Source organism: Acanthochromis polyacanthus, chromosome 2 (genome assembly GCF_021347895.1).
Source record: "Acanthochromis polyacanthus isolate Apoly-LR-REF ecotype Palm Island chromosome 2, KAUST_Apoly_ChrSc, whole genome shotgun sequence".
Lineage (NCBI taxonomy): Eukaryota > Metazoa > Chordata > Actinopteri > Pomacentridae > Acanthochromis > Acanthochromis polyacanthus.
In genome coordinates, this window is record NC_067114.1 from 20725393 (window position 1) to 20747901 (window position 22509).

The 22509-nt window shown below is 39.8% G+C and overlaps 1 protein-coding gene across 1 annotated transcript in view; it reads left to right on the top strand.

Moving 5' to 3' along the window:
* hcn4 (hyperpolarization activated cyclic nucleotide-gated potassium channel 4) overlaps positions 1 to 22509 on the top strand; it is a 77809-nt gene that overhangs the window by 45691 nt on the left and 9609 nt on the right. Inside the window, exons 5-6 of the mRNA XM_022213439.2 lie at positions 8575 to 8721; positions 9080 to 9320. Of these exons, the coding sequence (XP_022069131.1) occupies positions 8575 to 8721; positions 9080 to 9320 (388 nt within the window). The remainder of the gene's footprint in view (positions 1 to 8574; positions 8722 to 9079; positions 9321 to 22509) is intronic.

The window sequence follows — 22509 nt, forward strand, 5'->3', positions numbered from 1 at the left end:
CTCTGCTCTCAAAGATGGTGAAAATTATCATCAGAAAGCGCGGGTATAATCTTTTCTGAATAGAATTCTATTACAATGTGGCACCATGTGATAAATGCCTGGGCTGTCAGAAGCTAGCAAGCAGACTTAAATGAGCTCTTAGGAATCAGGCAGCATGTTAACTGTTACACAAAATAGAGAGCCCAGCAATCACACTAAATATTAGAGAGGTTGAAGTGTGGCCCCCACTGAGATGAAAAATAGCTTTATTAGATTCATTCTCACTCTGCTAAAAATATATTCCTGTCAGCGGTTGTTTGCTGTGTGTAAAGAGTACAATAACAATACAGCATTTGCATTCTCCACCTGTTTGCAAGTCAGTTTGTTGCAGATGCATGTGACTTCACAGACTACGTGGGGTCCACATCAGAGCTGAATGAAAACGACACTGACTGTGGCTGGAGTTGGTACAAGCTTTGCCTCAGTGTGCCAGTTACTGAGTGCTGTAACCGCTGGATTTAAAATCAGATCATTTTTGTTTTAAATAGGGATGCATACGGTCTTTATTTCACCTCTATGTTGCCTACTACATGACATTATTTCAAATGTACCAATTTGTGCCCTGCTATGAATTCCTTTTTATTCTTACCAAGGTCAGCTTTTTTTCAAATTAAAAGATCAATTATTTAAAATGGTAAACCGATGATAAAAAAAATGACCTTGATCTCAAGGTCTTATTTCGTCAAAATAATAGTCCAAAATCAAATATATTCAGTTTGCAATGAACATAACAAAGCAGCAAAACACACCTAACTGAAACACTTTATTTGTTCTGCATATTCTTCTAATAGTCTCAGCATCAAATATCTAGCAGTAGAAGTGAATATAAAAGGTTTTAATGAATTTTATTTGAATCCTAAATGCTGCATGAGCTGTTTGGTACTACAGGGACTTGCTTTTCCTTATAATTTTTTAACTTTATATTTCTTCTACATTTGTCATTTTGTGTACAAGCCTTTATTTTGGATGCATACCTGTCTCCACAAAGTTAGAATGTTATTCATACGGAATCAAATTAATATTTTGCACATTGAATAGCTCTGCTTAACCGCTCTGTGAACCACTGCGAGCCAGAATGGGTTAAGCAACTGCCAGATTCCCCTGCGAATTCTTCCTTCTTGTCTCGGGCATGTTGAGAACCATTATCACACAAAGAGAATTACATCTCTCCAGATTGGGGGCACAAGATGGCTGCACATGTGACTGTGCATACGGGGTATGCCTGCCACTCCAGCTCTCTGTAAGCCGTTGCTTATCTGTCACTATGGCTCTCTGCTGTGGTAATTTATACAGTACACAGAGATGGAGATGGGACACCAAACAAAAGAGATCATCTCTTTCATTTGTAGGTGACTTGTGATCGTCGTTGTCTTACGTACCGTACAGAAGCTGTCTGATTTTCTGATCCTTGTGAGCATTTCTTTTCTCAGTATTTTCTTTTTTTTAAATATATTTTTCAGCGTAGAATAACTGAGTGGTTTTCTGTTTGTTGTTGGCAGTCGGTGGTCAAATCAAGGATGCCCTGGAGAAAGCTTGTTGTGACATGCTGGTCCCAAATGGCTTTAGACGCAAATGGAGTGGGGTGCTGCAGTCCCTCCCCTTTAAATCTCTAATTAACACTTGGCAATTAAACATGGCTCTTTGGGGAATAGTTAATAAGAGGCCCAAAGCTGATTATTTGTGGGTGAAGAGGCTCTGGAGATCTTTTGTTCCCCTCCTTAATCCCCCAAACAACACCTTTGGAAATACAGTAAACAGTCATCACTAGGAGACTATGTTTGTATTTGATAGAATTGTCCTGCTCTTTACAAGGAAAAGAGAGAAGATTGACGGGAGACGTAAAACATGTAGTTTTAGTGTTTTCATTATTTTGGAAAAATGTTCCTCTGGTTTTCTCTGTTTCAACTGGTTTTGAAGTCCTTAAACGCCCCTCGTATAAAGAAGATGTAGATTTCATCCAACAAAAGCAGTAAGTTTGTTGTGCCCTGTAGAGGTTAAGTCACAATTTCCCCGTACAATCAACCCAAGGACACAGCTGTCAACAAGTTGAGGAGCTTAAGTCTGATTCTGCCTTACAGTAAGAGCTGTTCTCATTAGGCGGGACCTGACTGATGGCATTAATCTAAACCCTGTTATATTCCCTTTTCCTCCATGTCTGCCACACAACTTTTACTGCTGAGTCAAGGACTGCTGACATGCCCCAGAGGTACTCAGACGCTCGTTGAGTGTACAACCACAACCAAAATCAAAAGTACAACCAATGTCAATGTACTATATATTTAACGTCACAGAAAATTCATGCTCCCTTCAGAGTTTGCAAAGGTTCGTGTCAAGGCTGTAATTTATCCAGATGTACAGCATTTCATTAGATATGTCATCTCAGGGCGATGTCTGTCAAGAGTTGAGTTGGATGAAATATAGAGACCGTCAATCAATTATATCCTCTTAACCCTTTAAGCAATTTCTCTTGAAAATTCCACCTGAAAAGTCAGTAGCAGCTGTGAAACTGTGTGGCCTGTATAAATAAGAGACACTTGAATTTTGAAATACAATGAGACTTCTTATCCTTACCGCAAGTCCAGAGAGAGATTTGAAAAACTCCAGCACAAATTACATTTTTACTTCTGCCTAATCAAAACTGTACATTTTGTGTCAGTTACACTGATGATGTTGAACCTGTTTTAAAAATTCTTAACTGCAACTCAAACTGAAGCCAAAGCGAAACACAGAAATGCTTCATCCATATTAGTCATAGCTGTACCAGGTGGCCTCCTCATTGAATGTGCCACATTTGGTAACCTTTACAAATTGCACCAGATACAGCCTGGTCCCAGTACAGGGCCCTCCATAGTGAAAGAGCTAGATATGGCCTGGTTGTTAATTGCTTGGTTTCTTTGTCACTTGTGCCCCACAATTGGATGAGGGGTGTGGCATACAGTTACATCACAGAAGTTCCTCTTTTAGATCCATTTCTTGTTAACAGGTGTCTGTGCAGTTTCAAACCATAATGTTGTACAGCAGATCCGTTGGTTGTGTTTCATTTGACAAGCACTAGATGGATGTAAAATAACCACAGAAACCACAACTTAAGTACATGTCAGACTTGTCATTTTGGTTAATTATGCTACAGTTTTTACTCCAGTGCAACAGCCGTGTGAGATACAGACACATGAAAATACTCTGAAAAGTCAGCTAATAACTCCTTTAGGAAAACCACTTCCTGCCCGTCTTTCCCCTGGTGTCTTGATCTAAAATACAGGGTAACCAGGGCAATGGTGCATTCTCCACTTTTTATATTACATGGCAATTGCAGGTGTCGCTTACGTTATCCTTGTTTTATTTTGAAGTGGTGCAGCCAGGAAGAAAATAATGTTACTTTAAAAATCTTAATTTATTTGTGAATCATTACAGGATCGGATTTATAGTGCAATTTGAAGATAAAATTGGCAACCAAGATGCTGTCATTGTCAACTGTAATTGACAGAGAAAAATTATAGGATTATCTCCTCCTACCAGCATATTCGAACTGCTATTCAGATTGTAAGAGCAAATATTAAAGACTTCAGTTAGCCTTATTATATGACCTATAGCTTTTGACCATGCAGCACAAGGTTGGAGAAAAGAAGAGAGAAAACAGTGGAGAAAAATAAATGTTTAGAAAGTATAATTAAGTGGCTGACATCTCTTTTGAGAAATGAATTATTCATGTTATATTTGGTAAAAATTTGCATCTGCTTGGATAGCTGCATGAGAGAGAAGGGAATTGGAAAAAAAATAAGAAGCATGATAAAAGAGTAGAAGGACAGAAGGGAAAAGAAAAGTAGCCTATGAATGGGAAACAGACCAAAGAATGGCCATGTGGAGAAAGATCAAAAGTGACGAGAGAAAGGGATTTGTGATATGGAATAGAATGAAGATGCAGTTCTGTACAGCTCAGTGGACAGAGTATTCTACGACTGCAATATTTCTAAGGCTGCAAATGAATAGGCTCATCTACATACACACACAAAAATGGCTTCTCCACTGTCATCTACTTAGAAGACAGCACTCACACTTTATAAAGAGGCTGTGCTCGACCTTGACAAGTTAGTAGTTAGTGAATGTGAGGTTAGTGGGGATGTTTTGTGTACTGACAGACCCAGACAAACAATCCATTAGTATGGAGATGGAAAAAAACCTGTCTTTCTTTTCTTTTCTTTTTTTTTTTTTTAACATAAAATGGTTGTGTCATTTAACCATTTGAACAACAAAAAGTGTCTAGGTGTATTTTACTGATACATTTTAACCCACTATGGCTTCATTTTTCACTACAATATAAAGTCGTGCATCTCTATGATAACAGTGTAATTGCAGCTAGAGGTAGGGAGAACTGTAAAACGTCTTTTTGTGCACAATGACAAAGTTAAAATGTCATAAATCACAAAAAAGAAAAAATCTAGGTTGAATTTATTTCCATTTTTGCAAAAAATGACAACCTGGAATCAACACGTACAATATTTTTCCAGGTGCCTACTAGTGTACATACTATAGATATTAAACTACTCAGACTTTTAGTTGGTTTCCATATGCATGTCCTCTCTGCTCTGTGTAAGCACAGCCGCATTTCAGCCTAGTGTAGCTGAAAAGTCCATGTATTTTTTTCATGTGGTTGATTATTGTAACTGACTCAGTAATTACATTTTGGTTGCGCTTAGTGGTGTAATTTTTTTTTATTTATTTTTTTCTGGGTACGGCAAAAGATCTATCTCTGAATTTTTTCAAAATAAGTCAAGGGATGTTTATTTTGATATCACAATTTTTAGCTTCAATTTAGTTGTTTTTTCCTGACAGTATCAAAATTCACACATAATTACTTTCAGGACTGTCAACTTTCCAAGTTATTCCAGTTCCATTCTCTGACAAATGAAGTAGTAATTTAGTTTATAAAATGTTTATTGACCTTTTCCTCAACAGCTATGTAAAAACCACTTTAATGAGTAAGTAGCCCCCACTGTCACACACAAAGCACTAGAAACAAGAGGAAACACATGGCCTGTCTCTGCACCACTAAAACTCTGTCATTAATGTGTTATACCAGCACTTGTGTAAAAACAATTGTTTTATGGATTTTTTGATGGGGTTGGGCTCAGTAGCTTTCTTGTTGTTGCCATGACTTTGCCAGACTGTAAATGGATTTTCATACCTTTAGACAAAACTAAACTTGCTGTTTCCTGCTGTGCAAAATTAATGGAGGTCAGCAGCTGTACAGACATCATTTCATCTGCATCTTCTCCAAAATGTCAAATTAAAGAAAGAAATGGCTTCTCTTAAAAGTTCTATATACTACATTTTGAACATTGCTTTAGCAGCAAAAAAATATTTTCTAATATAAGGAGTAATTGCCCCCCTATCAAAAAGAGACATTACACCCCACTTGTGCATGTGTGGTAGTATAAGTTTCTCAATTCAAAGTTTCAGCAGCCAATCCGGCCATGAATTTATGTAAATGCATGTTGGTGCATGTATGTCCTGCCCTTTGAAACTGCAGACCTTTCCTGCATTTATAAATAAACTGAGTGACTTCTCAAGCATTGTAAAAGCAAAAGTTTAGTAGTCTGGTGAGTCTGGTCATTTGTTTCATTTCGTCTTAGAGTGACAGAGTGTGCTACAGCGTTGCTGTCCTCATCTGTTCTCAGTTTCACCACCTCTGCTGTCTGTCCTGGACTCACAGTGAAACAGACACACATGAAGTGGAGTGAAGTAGATGGAGCAAAGAAAAGACAGATCAAGCTAAAATAATGTGTTTTGAGTTGACAACAACTCGTTACGACAGTTCAATCCATTTCATACAATGCCAGCGTGGCCTAATGTTTTTGGCTGGGCTATTTTTTGATGTGTCCATGAAATTTTCTGTTGAATGTGAAGGTCTGCTGGAGGAAGGCGATTTATTTTGGTGAGTTATCCCGGGGTTCTGAATGTCATCTACAGCACCTTTAAATTTTTAACAGCCCGTCTGCAGCCTGAAAGCCCCACCACCCACCCCCCTGTAGTTCACAGCAAGGAAGTCTGATGGTGACACGATTACCTCCTAAATGCTGACTATGATTTGATTTGGCCAAGTATAGCAGGAGAGCGGGGATCTTTCTGGTAGCAGCACGATGGTGGGTGTATAGCAATAAGATAATTTCCTGTCAAGGGGAATTTTATCAGCCCATCATAGCGCCAGAAGAGCGCTGCCCCCCCATGGTCGATATCTTTGCATCCCTGTCAGCTCCTCCACTGAGACTTAGCTTGATAAATTTAAAATGTCTTTGACTTTAATATCATGCTACTGTATGTAGTACACTTGTACTCATCAAAACAGTAAAAGCAATAGGACATTATCTTGCATTTGTTCACTTGACTAATACCCTTTCATGCTGGGAGATTCAAACTGTGTAATGGGCTACAAAGCTCAGGATAAATAGATGTATTAGATGCTGACTGTGTTTTTTTTCTTTTTGTATATTAAAAATGAGATGATAATCCACGCCTTTGAGACAGAGCAACATGCTGTAGCATGTCTAATGCAGGAGACATAAAGACATTAGACAACATTCAGAATGTGGGTTACACCTGTCATCTTCACCCCTGCATCACATGCAGACAAGCCATCTTCATTGCACTATTCAGCAGTCAGTGGGACTGCACTTGGAGATGTCTGTAATCGTTTTGTAGAGCTTTCTCTTTCGTGGAGGAAGGGAACAACAAGTTTTTCTCTGAAAGAGTTCTATTTCATCATCACATCAGTAAATGCTCCATTTTATGCCAAGGGGATTGTGGGGATAAAGCCTCAAACCCTTACCCCATGACAGAACTCGTTCATCTCCCCACAGAGCCACAGAGGCCGGATATCTAAAAGCTTCTTTCCATATCTTGCTCTTGCTTGTGCAAGTATTTAATTTTCCAGGTCACTTTACACAGTGTCGACAGAAAAACTGTCAGATACTTAGCTTGACATTCTTAAGAGGTGATTGGATATTTAGGTATATAATAAGAGCAGTTTCTTAGTGTTAGACACATATTTCAAGGAGTGTGCTTTATCTGCCAAATGCCTTGTTCTAGACTAACCGTACATGAAGGGGCATGCAAAAGTTTGTAGTTAAGTGGTCACAATTGAGGAAGCTGCTTCATCAATATGCACAGAGTGTTTCCAGATTGTTTTCTGTCTTTGAGGGGCTCAAAATGCTCTGGTCAAACTTATACCAACTAGAACTCATTTAAAATTGGCAAAGAATGTAAAGAAAGAGAATGTGAGCATTGTAGAAAGGAAATTAAGGAGCTGTATATAGGAGGATTACACATCCAACAAGGTGTAAGTCGGTCCATGCACAGACAGAAGATTGTACCAGAAGACCGTTGTTGGCCCTTGATCAGACTCATTGGAATCACTTTTGTCTGCTTATGTATTTTATATTACAGGATTCTAACTCTTTGGTCTGTATGTGTCTCTCCTGATCTTCAGTAAGCCCGACAGATTTCCCGCTTTCACAAAAACAATCTGACTTGCATGAGACAGCTGTCCTTATTTACTGTGCTATATTTCCACAAGGCTGGCCTTTTGATGATTTCCTCCAAGATTAGTGGTGACTACTGTCTGATAACAAAGAGGAGGACATCTGAGGTCAGCCGTGTCATTCAGTGGTAAGGCTGCTTGCTGTGTAGAAATGGTGATCAAAGAGCACCTCCAGCATTGCCCTATGAATGGTTAATTTCTTTTTTTTCTTCCTTGTTTTCTTTCACTGTGGGTCAAAGATTCTACCTATTATTATTCCCAAGATGCTCTCAGCTTGCTTTGATCTGCATCCCTGCTTCTGATTCCATAGAATCAATGATACACATTTTCTTTTTTTCTTTTTTTTTGCCACTAACAACATAAAGACTGGAGGATAGAAGTCCACACAGTTTTCACCGTAAAACAGAAACACTACTTCATCTATACTGTAGTCGATTTTTATGTACATTTTAGCATTTCTGATGTACAGCATTTATTGTGGTTATCAAATACACCTTAAATTGTTGCGAGCAGGCTCTGATCTGTAAACTATCCCAAGAGAAACTAAAACTGGTTTTAGTTTTACAATAATTAAATAACCTTTTCATTATAGTAGCCTGACACATTTACATTACTGTAAGCATACATCTAGATTAGTCAGTGTGATGCACATATAAAAGTCGACTTGACTTTGCACTTAATAACATAACTTGACATTTCTCTTATTATTATTTTTTTAAATCTATATTTCTTTTAGCAAGTCAGTAAATTTAGGCAGCCTGTGTTCGGGATACTTCTAAAAGAGAAAGGAGAGCTGTAATAGACCTGATCAAAGACCGGACAAGTGCTACCTTGCTAGTCATAACCTGTGAGAGCCCAAATGGCCTGCATGTATCCATCTCCATTTCCTTGTGTTTCTGACCTCAGTGCCAGCTGCTCCCAGTGGCTGTGTATTTGTGCTACAGCTGTATGGCCTTTGAGTAACCTGATTGTTGTGTGTGTGTGTCTCTGTGTCCCTACAGTACAAACAGGTGGAGCAGTACATGTCCTTCCACAAGCTGCCGGCAGATATGAGGCAGAGAATCCACGACTACTACGAGCACCGTTACCAGGGCAAGATGTTCGACGAGGAGAGTATTCTGGGAGAGCTTAACGAGCCGCTCCGAGAGGTGGGACGAGTGTTTCTGTCTTGGTTACACATGCCGCTCTGATGTATTCAAAAGCTTGTGTACTGTTTGACATTCCCCTCAGTTTAGCTCACATTCCCTGACATTTTATACTTACACAAGCGAACAGTATTTTATTTTCTTATTTTCTTGAGGCCACATGGCCACATTCAAACAAGAGTAAAACTGAAGGACTTGTAAAAAAGAAATAAAATAAAAAATTACAAAATGTCTTCGCGGATGACATTTTGCCTGTTACTCTAATATCCCTCTTGTCTGAAATTGTGACAGGTCAGTGCATTTTGTAAAGCTCTGTACGTCTGTTCTCATTTTTGCAATCTTTCTCTTTTCATTCGAACAGGAAATCATCAACTTTAACTGTCGAAAGCTGGTGGCATCCATGCCTTTATTTGCCAATGCTGACCCCAATTTTGTCACCTCGATGCTCACCAAGTTGAAGTTTGAGGTGTTCCAGCCGGGGGATTACATCATCAGGGAGGGCACCATTGGCAAGAAAATGTACTTCATACAACATGGGGTTGTCAGCGTACTAACCAAAGGCAATAAAGAGACCAAGCTCTCAGACGGCTCCTACTTTGGGGGTAAGATGAGCTGGTGCTGGCACCAGAAACACAAACTCAAAGGTCACACGCATCCACACATATCGTTCTGCAGAGCTTAAATCTGTGCTGTTTTAATATTAATATTGCTGTCCTTGAGCAACCTTAAGAGGTTGGTCTGGGTTTGAATTTTGGTTTGTGAGGCAACAGCATTCGGAAGAAGCTTTTCTGCCTTTAATATTAGCTCATTGTGGGGTTGAAGTGGTATGTTGTGCACTGCTTCTCACCTCACTTGAAATTCAGCTTCATGGTTTATGCAGGACTTTTCCCTTAATTCACATCATGAGCTGTCTCTTAAATGTAGGGCGAATCTAAATTACGAAAACAGCACTTGCTGTAGAGCAAATTAAGAAATGTGCATCCAAATGTCAGAGGGGTCAGAAAGCTGTGAAATTACATACTATATGAATGTTAAGACTTGTGCGGGCAACCGCGAGTTGTTATGTACTTGACTCATGTTACGTTCTTAATCAGGGTCAGATAATGCATAGGCCTCTCATGGTCCCACGGAGCCTATGACACATGTAGGAGACAATGGTGCCATACTGCCCTCACCAAATACCAATTAATTTGCCCAGTGACAGCGTATCATTTAGACTACACTGTTCAGTAATTAGAAGTGGTGGCAAAGCATTTAACAGCACATGACCTGCCTGTGGAAGTTTAATTACGCCTTGCCTGCTCAAGTCCATCTCCATGCCCTCTCTCCGGGGGGTTCCAGAGAAATAATGAAAAGATGGCAGGCAATCTATCTCTACACATGCCAAAACTAATCAACATTTTAGACAACATGGCCTCAGCTCTCTCTAGAGCCATTTTGTCTAAAATTTTGTCCAAAATGTTCCCTCTTTCAGTCCCTCTTCAGCGAGGCAGACTTCAGATCCACAGAAAGGTTCTCAGACATGCATCCTGGTAATGGCACAGTTTGTGTGACAGCTTGGACATTGTGCCACTCAAAGATACTGAACCTCCTGTGCTCTTGGTGACAGCGTTACTGAAATGCATTGAAGTGCATATGCATTTGACTTTTTTTCTTCTTTGGGTCGTGTAAACCATAAAAGTACAGAAACAGGTTTTCTTGCTTTAATCTTACGTCGTGGATTTGTAATTATTTTCCCTCTTGCGCAGTATAAGCACAAGGCTTTTGACTCCATTATCCCGTGACTATTACTGGCAGTGCCACTCCTCTGGGGGTGTAAGGGTGGGGGCTAGTGAGGTAAGCCTAGAGCCACTGGGAATTTGTTACCAAACACGAGTTAGTCATTCATGAAATTAATTGGTGCAGGATCAGCACAGGGAGTGTGTGGCACATGCGGATTTCTGTGTGGCTGTCAGTATCAGCAAGCAGGAAGTCAAAAGCAATGAGTATTTTTTTCTGTATTATGGCATAGGAACATTCTTTTAATTGCACAAGCATGTGAACGAGGAGCAGAAGTCATCCACTCATCGACGAGCTTTTGTTTTTGTCAAACACTCTCAGTGTCAGCAGGCTCCACTTTAGAGTACAGCAAATGATGCGTGTATTTGCTCATCAGCATCTCCACTAACTCGTGTACCGTAACTCACTCATTCATAGACGACCTGCATTATTTAAACAATTATAAACTCAGCAGTCTGCCCCAGTTTGTTAGCTGTTGGATAAGCTCGAGCCAGAGAGCCTAAAGTCTAAAGTGGACACGACATGTCCTGGATGGGCGCGTCGGCTGGGCACACAGCGATCTAGTGGAGAGGGGAAATGTAATGTGACTGCAGTACTAACGCCAAGGGACACATGGATCGCTGCCAAGGCTGCTCTTTGGACGCAGCTCTGGGCTCAGAAAGAAAACATGCACCCTCCACCCCCGCCCTCCACTTGCCTCTTTCTCTCCTTAGAGTTCAGTATTGAAACACTTATCCGAACAGCATCTCCGCTTCCCTCTCAGTGCCCAGACTGAGGAGGTTATTGTGTTGTTATAGTTCATCCTTTGTTGCCTGCAGTAATTGATGTGTTGCCGGCGCAGACTGTGGCTCTCTCTCGGTCGGAGTAGAGCTCAGTGACCTTGTGGTGGCCCTGCATGCCAGTCAGAGGTGCTTATCAAAAGCTGCGTTTGATTACACCTCTAAGATGGCTCACTTTGCCTCTGAGTGAGAGGCTTGTAGTTGCTTGTGAGTGGGACGGAAAAAGAAAGTAAGACTCAGATTCTGAGAGAGGGAGGGGATCGAGGAGGGGAGTTGAGTCGACTGCACAGTTTGCAATCTCCTGTGTCATCTTTTTTGGCTTTAGTCACTCTCTGACTGGTTCTCTGTGAATGGTGCTCTCTAAATCTGTAGTTTTGTGCAATCCGAGGTTAGGGAACTAAAGCTCCTCCTGTCTCTGCACTCTGTCACTTTTTTTGCCTTTTTGCCCCCTCACTGTGCTGAGATTGGCTGTGCTATAGTGCTGCCAAACGGCCACCCTGACTGAGTGAGTCAGTGAAAGAGCCTGGCAGCAGCAAAGGCCCAGGTAATCCTCACAGCCCTTAACCCAGTTAACACCTCTGCATCTTTTATTCTGGAGGAGCTTCAGCTGACAGAGTGACAGAATGGGGGATATGATGATATATAGAGTCGTCTTATATAATGTGACAGGTTGGATAGGTTCGGATGATACGATATAATGCTGTGCTTTGATACAATGCGTGACGTGATACGACACTATACACAGTGAGACATTGTTGGGCTCCATCATCCAAATACTAAGGGCGCCATGCAGTCAGCTGGGAATATGATGCGATGCCACATACTACACAATACCATACATTTTCATGCAGTTTTTCAACGATGTGTCTGCATGGGAAAACTATTGTGTTTTAAAATGTCATGTGTACTATTGGAAGGATTTTCGAAATATGATGTTCACTGGTCAAAACAGCTTTTAGGTGCATAATGCCAGTGTTGCCATGGTCAGCTGTGTTCTTTAATAGACACACCAGAGATGAGACTCGTGCATCTCATCTTTTTATTATTAAACCACCAATATTGTCCTTCTATTAGACTTTGTGAATTGATTTTACAAAATTAAGCAAATCAAAACAATTATTGGGACATGTAGAATTTTGCTCTAGAAGTGTATCAGTCATCTCAACCCCAAACAGTTTCTTGCTCCTGTCCCTGTTTTGAAATTGTTGGCTTGTTTTTCATCGCGGTATATGGTCCTCCTTTCTATGATAACAGCACAAGCATGGCTAGTAGTAGAGAGAGCTCAAGAATGTCTTTTGCGCTTTGTAACAACGTAATAATGCCATAAATCTTCAAAAAACAAAACAACAATAACAAAAAACACAAGTTGAGGTTCTTTGATTTCTTTTATTTTACAAAAAATGATGAAAGGAATCAAGATTTGCTTCAATTTTTCATTTGCCTAGAGGTATTACCAAAATTGTAAAAAATGGTGACTTTGTACCTGCATTGCAGCCAAGTTCAGCCAAGAAGTCCTGATTTTTATCATATGACCTTTGGATGCAGCTGAGCCACTAATGGCTTCCCAGTTGCACTGAGGAGAACCAATTTGTATTTTTTTTTTTTTTTTTTAACTGAATGTTGTGCAAATGGTTTATGTTTGATGTTTTTTCTTTATTGAAAGCACTTCTAATAAAATACCAGAATTAAACTTAGATTTGGATGATTTGCACAATGGTATGGCACTTTATAGATGAGCAGTTAAACGACTGCCTTTCCACCATCAGGTGGAAACGAATTGTCAAATTTCCACCTAGAAGTTGGAAATCTGACAATTCTTGCTTTACATTTTTTGACCCTAATTTTTTTGTAGATTTTTTTTACATCACATGCCTTTCAAATCAGTTTATTTCTTTTTCATAAAGCAAAAATTACCCAATTTGTAAATTTGACTTTGTACACCCTCATCCTCTGGTTCTTGAATGTCGCTTTATTGTGCCTTTGGTCCCTCACCACCGTAAACATCATCCACCCTCAGTTCAGAGGATGAGAAAGAGACGATGAGTTGTGACGGGACCTCAGCCTCAGCCCCTGTGCACAAAAACACCAGATATGTTCTACCTCTGTGTACATGCTAGCCAAATGGAAGGTGTTTGTGCTGCTATGCTAATGCTGTAAGGGAGTGAGCATTGCATGTCATGGGGAATCAGGCAGCCCACTGTGGATGTTTCAAAGGTTAGAGAGTGTCCCCTCTGTGGGCTGGGGGCGTTGTCGACGAGGAAGATGGGAACTGACAGCAGGACTTAGAGTCCAGGTGAGCTTTGCCAGACCAAGCTGCAGGACACAAATACTTTATCACAGACCAAGCAGCCCTGCTCATATTCATTAATTCACATCCATGTACACTTGTAAGCATGGAGGAAGGCAGGTACAAGTAAAATCACATGCAGATAGATGCGCATGCAGGCATTAACTTATTTAAAAGCACATACAAATGTCAGTATTTGCATTCACTGAAATTCAGGCACAGTCATTTTCAGGTAACTTATGTGAACATGCATACATAAGTCCTACACATAATATTATGCAGATTTCTTTAAAGCTGTCAAAGCTGTTGAAATAATATTTGTAATGGCTAGTTTAAAAAAAAAATGCTGTTCATTTCTAAATTTGAACTTGTACCTAAAGAATATGCACTTTTCATTTAGTTAAAATGTATTTATTATTGATTTTCCACTGGGTTCATAAATGAATTCATTAAGTTTAACATCCTCCCCATGAGGCTTTGTCTTTGGCAGTGTATTATTAACTTCACATCTTCCGAGTATGTAGACATCAGGATTTTAGAAACATTTATATCTTTGTGCCACAGCCTTTCAGTCTTACCTTGCAGTTTTTTATTGACTTTATTTTGCTCCTCTTCCTGCTCCCAGTGTGAATGTAGCCAAGGGAAAGTCAATAAAACCTCAGAGAGAACACAGTTTGTGGCCCTGTGTTTATCTGTCCAACATGTAGACGTGCTACTGAGCAAACTGGGAGTATACAGTGTTCAGCTGGGTCCAAAAGTCTGAGACCACTTTAAACATCTGTCATATGTTCATGTAAACCTGGGAAAATCTGAAAGTTTAAGGATTTGATGCCTTTTAAAACACCACAAGCTCTGACAAGTAAAATGAAGAAATAGTATTTAAGGTTCTAAATAATTTCTTGGTTAGAAATCAAATTTAGGTCAATTTATGGCATCACCCTGACTTGTATCCTGTCGCTGAAGTAGCATTCAGATGACACTCAGGTGGATTTACCTTCTTCTCTGAGGCTTTTTTCAAATGAGTCAATTTGCAGTAATGTCCCTTGTTATAAATATGACTTTGGGTCTTGTGTTTAGCTGAACATAGCGCACTAAATGGCATTGAGATAATCAGGGAATAAAAGCCTCAGAACTAAGTAGATGTGGGTTTCTAAACAGGCAGTGCTGCATGTGGAAGATGATAACACAAACAAAAAAGGCCATCAGAAGATCATTATGTCAAGATTTGTACACTGAGAATTAGAAAAGTATCTTCATCACAGGTGCAGCTTATGCTAAATGAAGAACACTGGACTCCAATTAGCAAAATTCTGTCAAAACAAAGCTGTCTAGTATTGTCCCAGAGGATGACCGTGTCTAAACCACTCCTCAGGAGCGGAAACAAGGCCAAATGCTTGGGATGAGATAGGACTCATCATAATATATTACCCATCCACAGTCGCCTGACATCAACCCTAATGAAAAAATTATGGCAGCACTTGAAAACTGAGAATGCCAAACATTCCTGACATCACAAGAAGCTCTTTAAAGCATTGTTTGATCATGCTGGGATAACATTGGTTGTTGGGTTCGGCGTATATGTGAGCGCATCCGTATCGAGCCACTGTCATTAAAGCAATAAAGGTTCAAATAAGTACTAAGCTATTTTGAAATTTTTGTAAATTTTTCAGATATTCACAAGCAAAATAGAATAATCTTCAGAGGTGTCTCGGACTTTTAAACTCTGCAGTGCATAAGCATGTAAAGACCTTTTCTTTTTTTTTTTTTTTACAAAAAGTGGACCTTAAAGAGTATTTGTGCCAAATTTCATGCTTGCGTCACAAACTGAAGTATTTTGCAGTTATCTGCTGCACTATCAGCACATATGTGCATGGAAAAATTATTAGACCACCCTTGTTTTCTTCAATTTCTGATTCATTTTAATGCTTGGTACCACTAAAGGTATATTACCTGAAGAATACAATGAACACAACAAAAAATGCAGCTGATTACATAATACTTTATGTCCTATTTGACATGCTGATGCTTGATTGTATTCCCAGGGTATACAAGAGGCCATTTCATGTCAGAAGCAGCACTGCACATGCAAAGGCCTAGAGTGGTTTCCTGCTTGCATTCAAGTCGTAGCACAACTCAGAAGTTGTCAGCTCTCACATAATGCCTAAAACTAAAGAATTACGTGAAGCCATAAAGGCAAACACTTTAGCACTGTTGGAAATTTGGATGAGTGAGAGACAGGTAGCAAAAAAAATGAAGATCTCCAAGACAAGTGTTCATTGCACCAAGAAAAAACAAGTCCAACACGATACTACCAAATCGCTAGCTGATCACGGCAGGAAACGTCTTTCTACCCCACGAGATGACCGTGCCCTCATCCGTTCCTGTGTCAGGAACCGTCGTCAGAACTCCAGGGACCTTAGAAATGAGTGGGCACTGTCAAGAAATATGAACAGTTCAAACTGACTTCTTGGTCTGAAGTCACACAGGGCACAGAAGGAGCCCTTCATCAACGACAGGCAGAGAAAACCCTGGCTACTTTTTTCTGGGGATCACAAGGATTGGATTGTTGACGATTGGGCTAAGGCTATCTTCAGTGGTGAATTCAATTTTCAGTTGATACCCACTCCAGCCAACTTACTGTTCAGGAGGAAGCCTGGAGAAGCCTACAAACCAGACTGTCTTGCCCCTACAGTAAAACGTGGGTGTGGATCAGTGACGATCTGGGGTTATTTCAGTTTGGGTGGAACAGGGCAAATGCAGTTTGTTGAAGGGCGAATGAACCAAGTCATGTACAGGGCTACTCTTGAAAACAGTCTTCTTCCATCAGCTGGAAAACTCTTTCCTGCCTCCAATGACTGGATTTTCCAACAAGACAATGCCTCTTGCCACATGGCAAGGTCAGTTAAAGCCTGGATGGAGAACCTGAACATTAATGTAAGAACTTAAGGGATTTTGGTTATTATCAAGAAAACCATGGCAAATGTCTAGATATCAGCTCTTAAATAAAACTTCCATGAGCTGTTTTTGTTGTTATCATTATATTTTGTCCAAACAACAACACATTTAGGCATTAAAATGAACAAGAAATTGAAGTTTAGAAGGCTGGTCTAATAACTTTTTCCATGACTATAATTTAGGTGTATGTACAATTTTTCACTACAAATACTACATTTTAAGAGTCGCCTGTTTTGTCACTTCCCATACGCATTTTTGTCACATTATGTAAATGATTGTAGATAAATGTTCGGCACATTTAAACCATTCTTTTTCAAAAGGTTTAACTGTGACTTAGAGTTACTAAAAGGTAGCCTTTCTTTTCCTAGATCATAAGCAGTAGTAAATGTTATCATCATTTCTGACTCCATACTGCTTAAATGTGCTGCTGACTGGCACTGAAATGCTGGAGGGGGGCAGCTCTGCCAGCTACTGGATGAGTTTCTTGGAGACGTTGTGCTTATTTTTTTTAAACATTTCAGTTCAGAGCATCAATGTCCTGACAGCAGAAGCACTGTCCCTTGCCATGCTTTGGCTGCAGTCTTTGTAATATATGCAATGCATAATGTTGTATCATATTTTAGTGTTTCCTAATGGTTGAGAATTGACTTGCAGTGGTGGGTGGTGTGGCATAACTGATGTGCATGCAGATACTCACAGTTTAGAGGTTGAGAGTATAACCAGGTTTTTGTCTGACAACAATTTGCAGGTGTCCTCTAAATGCTGCACATGCAGATTATCTATCTACAGTTTCCCAATGTTCCCTAAACAGTTCACATACACCAGGATGTGTTATTATGTGGCTGGGAACAGAGAAGCCTCTAGACCTAGTTACTGCTTTGCAGGCTGCTTTGGCAAGTGTGTGGCCAAGTGTGTTTAACAAGAGTGAAATAAGGAGACCAGGGGATTTTATCTAGCTTTGTGGCCTGCCCACACACACACACACACACACACACACACACACACACACACACACACACACACACACACACACACACACACACACACACACACACACACACACACAGATATGACAACTGCCAGGCACCCCCGTGCAGTCAAAGATAATGTTTAGTTGCACCTGACACATTTTTTTTGTCACTTTTGCGACCAAAATGCTTGCACTATGGGCCCCCGATGCAGACATGCAGCGAACATATACATCTGTTTACGCTGCAAAGAGCACTAAATTACCCACAAAAACAGAGATGGATGCAATCATCTGCCATATTTAGCAGTGCAAAATGTAGTAGGTTTAGGTAGAGCTCTATAATGTGGCTGCATCTTGTTTGCGGTTCTTAAGTTATCTGCTTAGTAGCTATAGAAAAATGTCTGCCTGGCCGCCTGGAAGATTCCAGCAATGCAGAGTGGGTGCAGGGACAGATATGTGTAGGTAGATGGATACAAAACTAGACAGACAGGTAGGCCATCCAATTATCTCTTGTGGTTAAAATGCCAAATGGAGGAGCTTTTGACAGATCTGTGACTGCTCAGGTGACAGAATATTTTTTCTTTTTTGTGTTGTCAGAGCACCTATTGATTGCTGTCAAGATGCACAGACGGTTTGAGCAAATTTTGCACAAAAAAAAAATGCTCCTCAAATACATGATGTACTGTAAGTGTGAATGTTCAAATGAAATGAATTATGGCAATCTAAAAAAACCTTGTGTCTCGGGCACTAACTTGATTAAATACAGCAGTGAGAACACAGGAATGCTTGGCCTGATCAAAGCTGAACAACACAGCAGGGCGACTGGACAGAAATGTTTATTGAGTTAGTCCTTTTGAATGTATTTACAGAGCAGCAACCCTGTACCGATTTTGTTATCTTTTTCTTAAATGCTGTTTGTAGACAGTCTGAAAATATTACAACATATTTCATTCACAGTCAACCAGTTAATTTGTATCATGATGATTTTATAGCTCTGTTAATTTGAGTTAACAAAGTCCACTATTTTGGGCTCATTGTTTGCGAGGACCACACAAAAATGGGTAACTGTAGAAGCAGCAGTCAGTTTGAGGAGAAAGCACACACCCCTTACAGAATACAGGCAGAGCTACACCAACTAAGCCTGTTCTATGATTTCATGCAGGATTTGGAAGTGTTGCAATGAGTCACAGAAGATGTGAGTAAGCAGTGGGAGCACAGCATTCATAAATAAATTGAATGTATCTCAGAAAGCATTCTTGAGTTAAACAGTGCAGTTTACATGTCACTCAGCAGTACATTTTTTTATGCGTTGTAGAGTTGGCTGCAGTAAAGCCCCAATATATCTAATATTAAATAAAAGAAAATGAACATGTAAATGTATGCATAAGTTGTAAAATATACATAATGGCATTTTTATTTCATCCCACATATGTGACTTTTTATCTCAGTGGAGTTCACATGGTCCGGCTTGTACTGCCAGCTGCCTGGAGGCGAGCTCTTGTTGGCTCAAGCAACTGTTCTCAACTCTTCACAGAGTTGCATGTCCTTCTCTGAGGAACATCTTTAGAATGAAAGCGCTGCCAATTAACTGTATCTGCTGCTGATAGCACTGTATCCTCACTTTGATGCAGAGAAATAACTCCAGCTCCAAAAGCCAGCCTAGCTTGTTAGCGGTATCGGTGGGTAATGTGCCACTTTGTTTAGCTCGATAAAAGGAGACATTAATTCAATATACTGTGTTTATTATTCAACTATATTTCTTCAAAGAACGTCATAATATATGGCAAGTAAATAGTTTCCTAAAACTGTATTTGTTGGATTCGTCAAGCTTAATAATACACTGTTTGTTTGATATTGCACTATATTAATTTAAATAATTGTCTGACGCAGCCACATTTTCTTGCTTCTGCCCGCACTTACATACTTCTTAATATTATGAAAATTTTTACTTTTCCACTTGTAATTGCTACTTGGATACTGAGTTTACATTTGTGCTACTTAGAGGTAATTACAGTGACTCTGTAACGTGAACATAGCATTGTAGCTGCTAGTAAGCTTGTTAATTTTTGAGGCTATTTGTGTTGTAATCAACTGAATTGTTGGACAATTGGAACACTGCTGTCATGAAGACAACACAGAATAAAAATGCTGTGAAACAAAGACAAGAGTCATAAAAGAAAAACAGACATTGGAAAGGGAGTGTTTTGAAGTCGATGAATTCCACAAAACAGATTAGCAAAACTACAAAAATATGAATAATTGAGTTTCAATATAAGATGTTTCAACTGTCGCCTAAATTATTTCAGTTCATTGGTTTGTTTCTATGTTGCAGTTCATGTATGTGATTATACATTTCAAAATGATTTATTCATCTGATGTTGAACATTTTAGATCTCTAAATCACTGTGTTTAAAATTAATATGATGGGTTTCATTTAAAACTTGTAACTGTTTTGATGACAAAATAGAAAAACTTAAAAATCTATTCCTGGTGTGAATGGTTCAAGGATAGTCAGAAAGAAAGATTCAATTTATTTGTCCGAATACAATGCTTTTTACTTTTTTCTTTGCTGCTATCTGGAGTAGTTTCAGTGGCTTTTTGTCATTCTAGTTCTGAATGCTTTTGACATCTTATGCTTTCATTTGTTTGAATTTTTCTTCCTTTTTAAGAGTACTGTACCATTTTCTGTATAAAAATCATTATATACATTTAATACCATATTTAGCAAAAACAACCAACATTTCCTCTTAATATCACATTTAAATTTGCCCCCAATATTGAAAAATCTTGATATTCAGGACAGCATTGAGCTTCAGGGCATCCACCCACATTTAGCTTCTTAGCACTGAGAGATGCCCACTAATCACTCATTGTTTACCTCAGAGTGGGCTGCAACAGACCCAAGTTGGCCATGATTTCTTTTTTTTTCCCTCCACACTTATACTTCAGATGGCACCACTAAGTACCTGGGCTTTGCTTGCTCTTTGAAAAGACAGTTAGATGAGGCCAGAGGGCTCACTGCCTCATCCTGGCAGTGTTGGCTTCATCCAGAAAGCCACGGGACAAGAGGATTTAATACAGAGCTGCAATGCTCCTCTCCAGAGGGGATTACTGGAGCAGTACTGCGGGAAATGGACCCCCAGCACAGCTATAGCCAGGGCTGCCCCGCCAGCACACACTTACAGCACACACCAACTCACATGAGCGTACAAACACATGCACCGATGTTTTTAGTCTGTCCTTCACATCCACACAGCTCTTTTGCTAACTTGTCTATTGTTCATTCACCCATGCTCTCTCTGACTCACAAACAGTAACACTGCACATGAGGTTGGTCTTATGCCTCGTGTGCACTTCATATGCCTTTCTCGGTCCTGTCAAATCATGCATTCTCCCTTTATCAGTTCCCCTATCTCAGTTTTCAAACCATTGCACACAGTCATAACCACGTTACACTCAGTTGTCAGGAGAATACAAAGTTCTGTTCAGTCTAATGCAGTGCAGTGAATGCATCATGCAGTAAGTGAAACATGTAATGCTGGCATTTTTTGGTGATCTTTGTTAGCTTTTTATCATTTTAAGAGGTATTTATATGTTGCATGCTAGTATATGTTAACAGATGGGACCACGCGCTCACTCTGTTCACAGATATTTTGTAAGACTCCACTTCTCCAACTGCAACATGAGCTTTATTTTCTGCTTTCACTAGTTTAGTCACACCAATAAAGAAAATTAGAAATTACACACTGAACTGGCATTTAACTTGAACCTATAACGTTTACAATTTGTAGTCAATATGTATACACTTTTATGGTTTGTTTGTTTTTTTTTTCTTTGCTAAGAAGCAATGGGAGTCACACTAGTAGCTGTGCTGTAATTCTGACACCAACATTTACAGTACTTGTGGCACTGACATGCTTAGAGAAAGCAGGACTGCACTGATATGGCTCCCAATAACAGCTCCCTGACTTTCGTTTTCTTTAATTTTTCTTGGACCCTGGACATGTCACCAGTCTGTCACAGGGCTACATATAGAGACAAGCAAGTACACTCACATTCACACCGACGGACAATTTAGAATTGCCAATTAGCCTCAGCATATTTTTGGACTGTGGGAGGAAGCTGGAGTACCTGGAGAAAAACCCACTCATGCACAGGGAGAACATACAGACTCCATGCAGAAAGATTACAGGTCCAGGCCGGGATTTGAACCGGGGATCTTCTTGCTCCAAGGCAGCAGTGCTAACCACCGAGCTTTTACACATTATGCAAAAATAACTTGTTTATTTCTGATTATCTCAGCGATGCCTGTGTCATACTTCAGAGCATCTCTCCTTGACAGCCACTTTGAAGCATCCTGAGAGTGCTTTTCTTTAAGGTTAATTAACTCCAGTTACAATTGCCCGATATGGCTGTACTACACAGAATGTTTTCCATCTGCAGCTCGTAATGTATTTAGTGTCCATTGTGAAATTGCAAATGACGATAACATTGTGATTATATTTGCACGAAGAGCACTGGGCTGCCCACAACCTTCAACGCTCTTGCTGACATGAGACCTTGCGGCTGTATCTTCGTACTTCACATAGCTTTCTGCAGTGAATGCAGTAAAAATCAGCAAAACCGTGACATTCTTGGGTGTGATAGAGGTCATCCTATGACTGATGAATGTCATGATATAAACGAATGTAATACGCAGGCTATGTTAATATGTTCATATGAGCACTGCTTTTTAAAGGGATGATGTGATTAGCTGTGATTGCTACTAGCCCCTAACAAACCCTGGATCATTGACAGCATCATTTTTTATCACGCACCCACACACAGCTCACTGTCATCATACCCACATAGAAAAACACACACAACAGACAGAGCTGCACGTTTTTTAAACATGTGTTGCTTTGACATGCCCCATGCTGTATAAGGAGTGTAAAAAGAGAGCCCAACATTTAAAAGGGTAAAATAGGGTGAAGCGACAATGGAGAGAATTACAGTTTTAGTCAAGAGTCAAACTATGCATG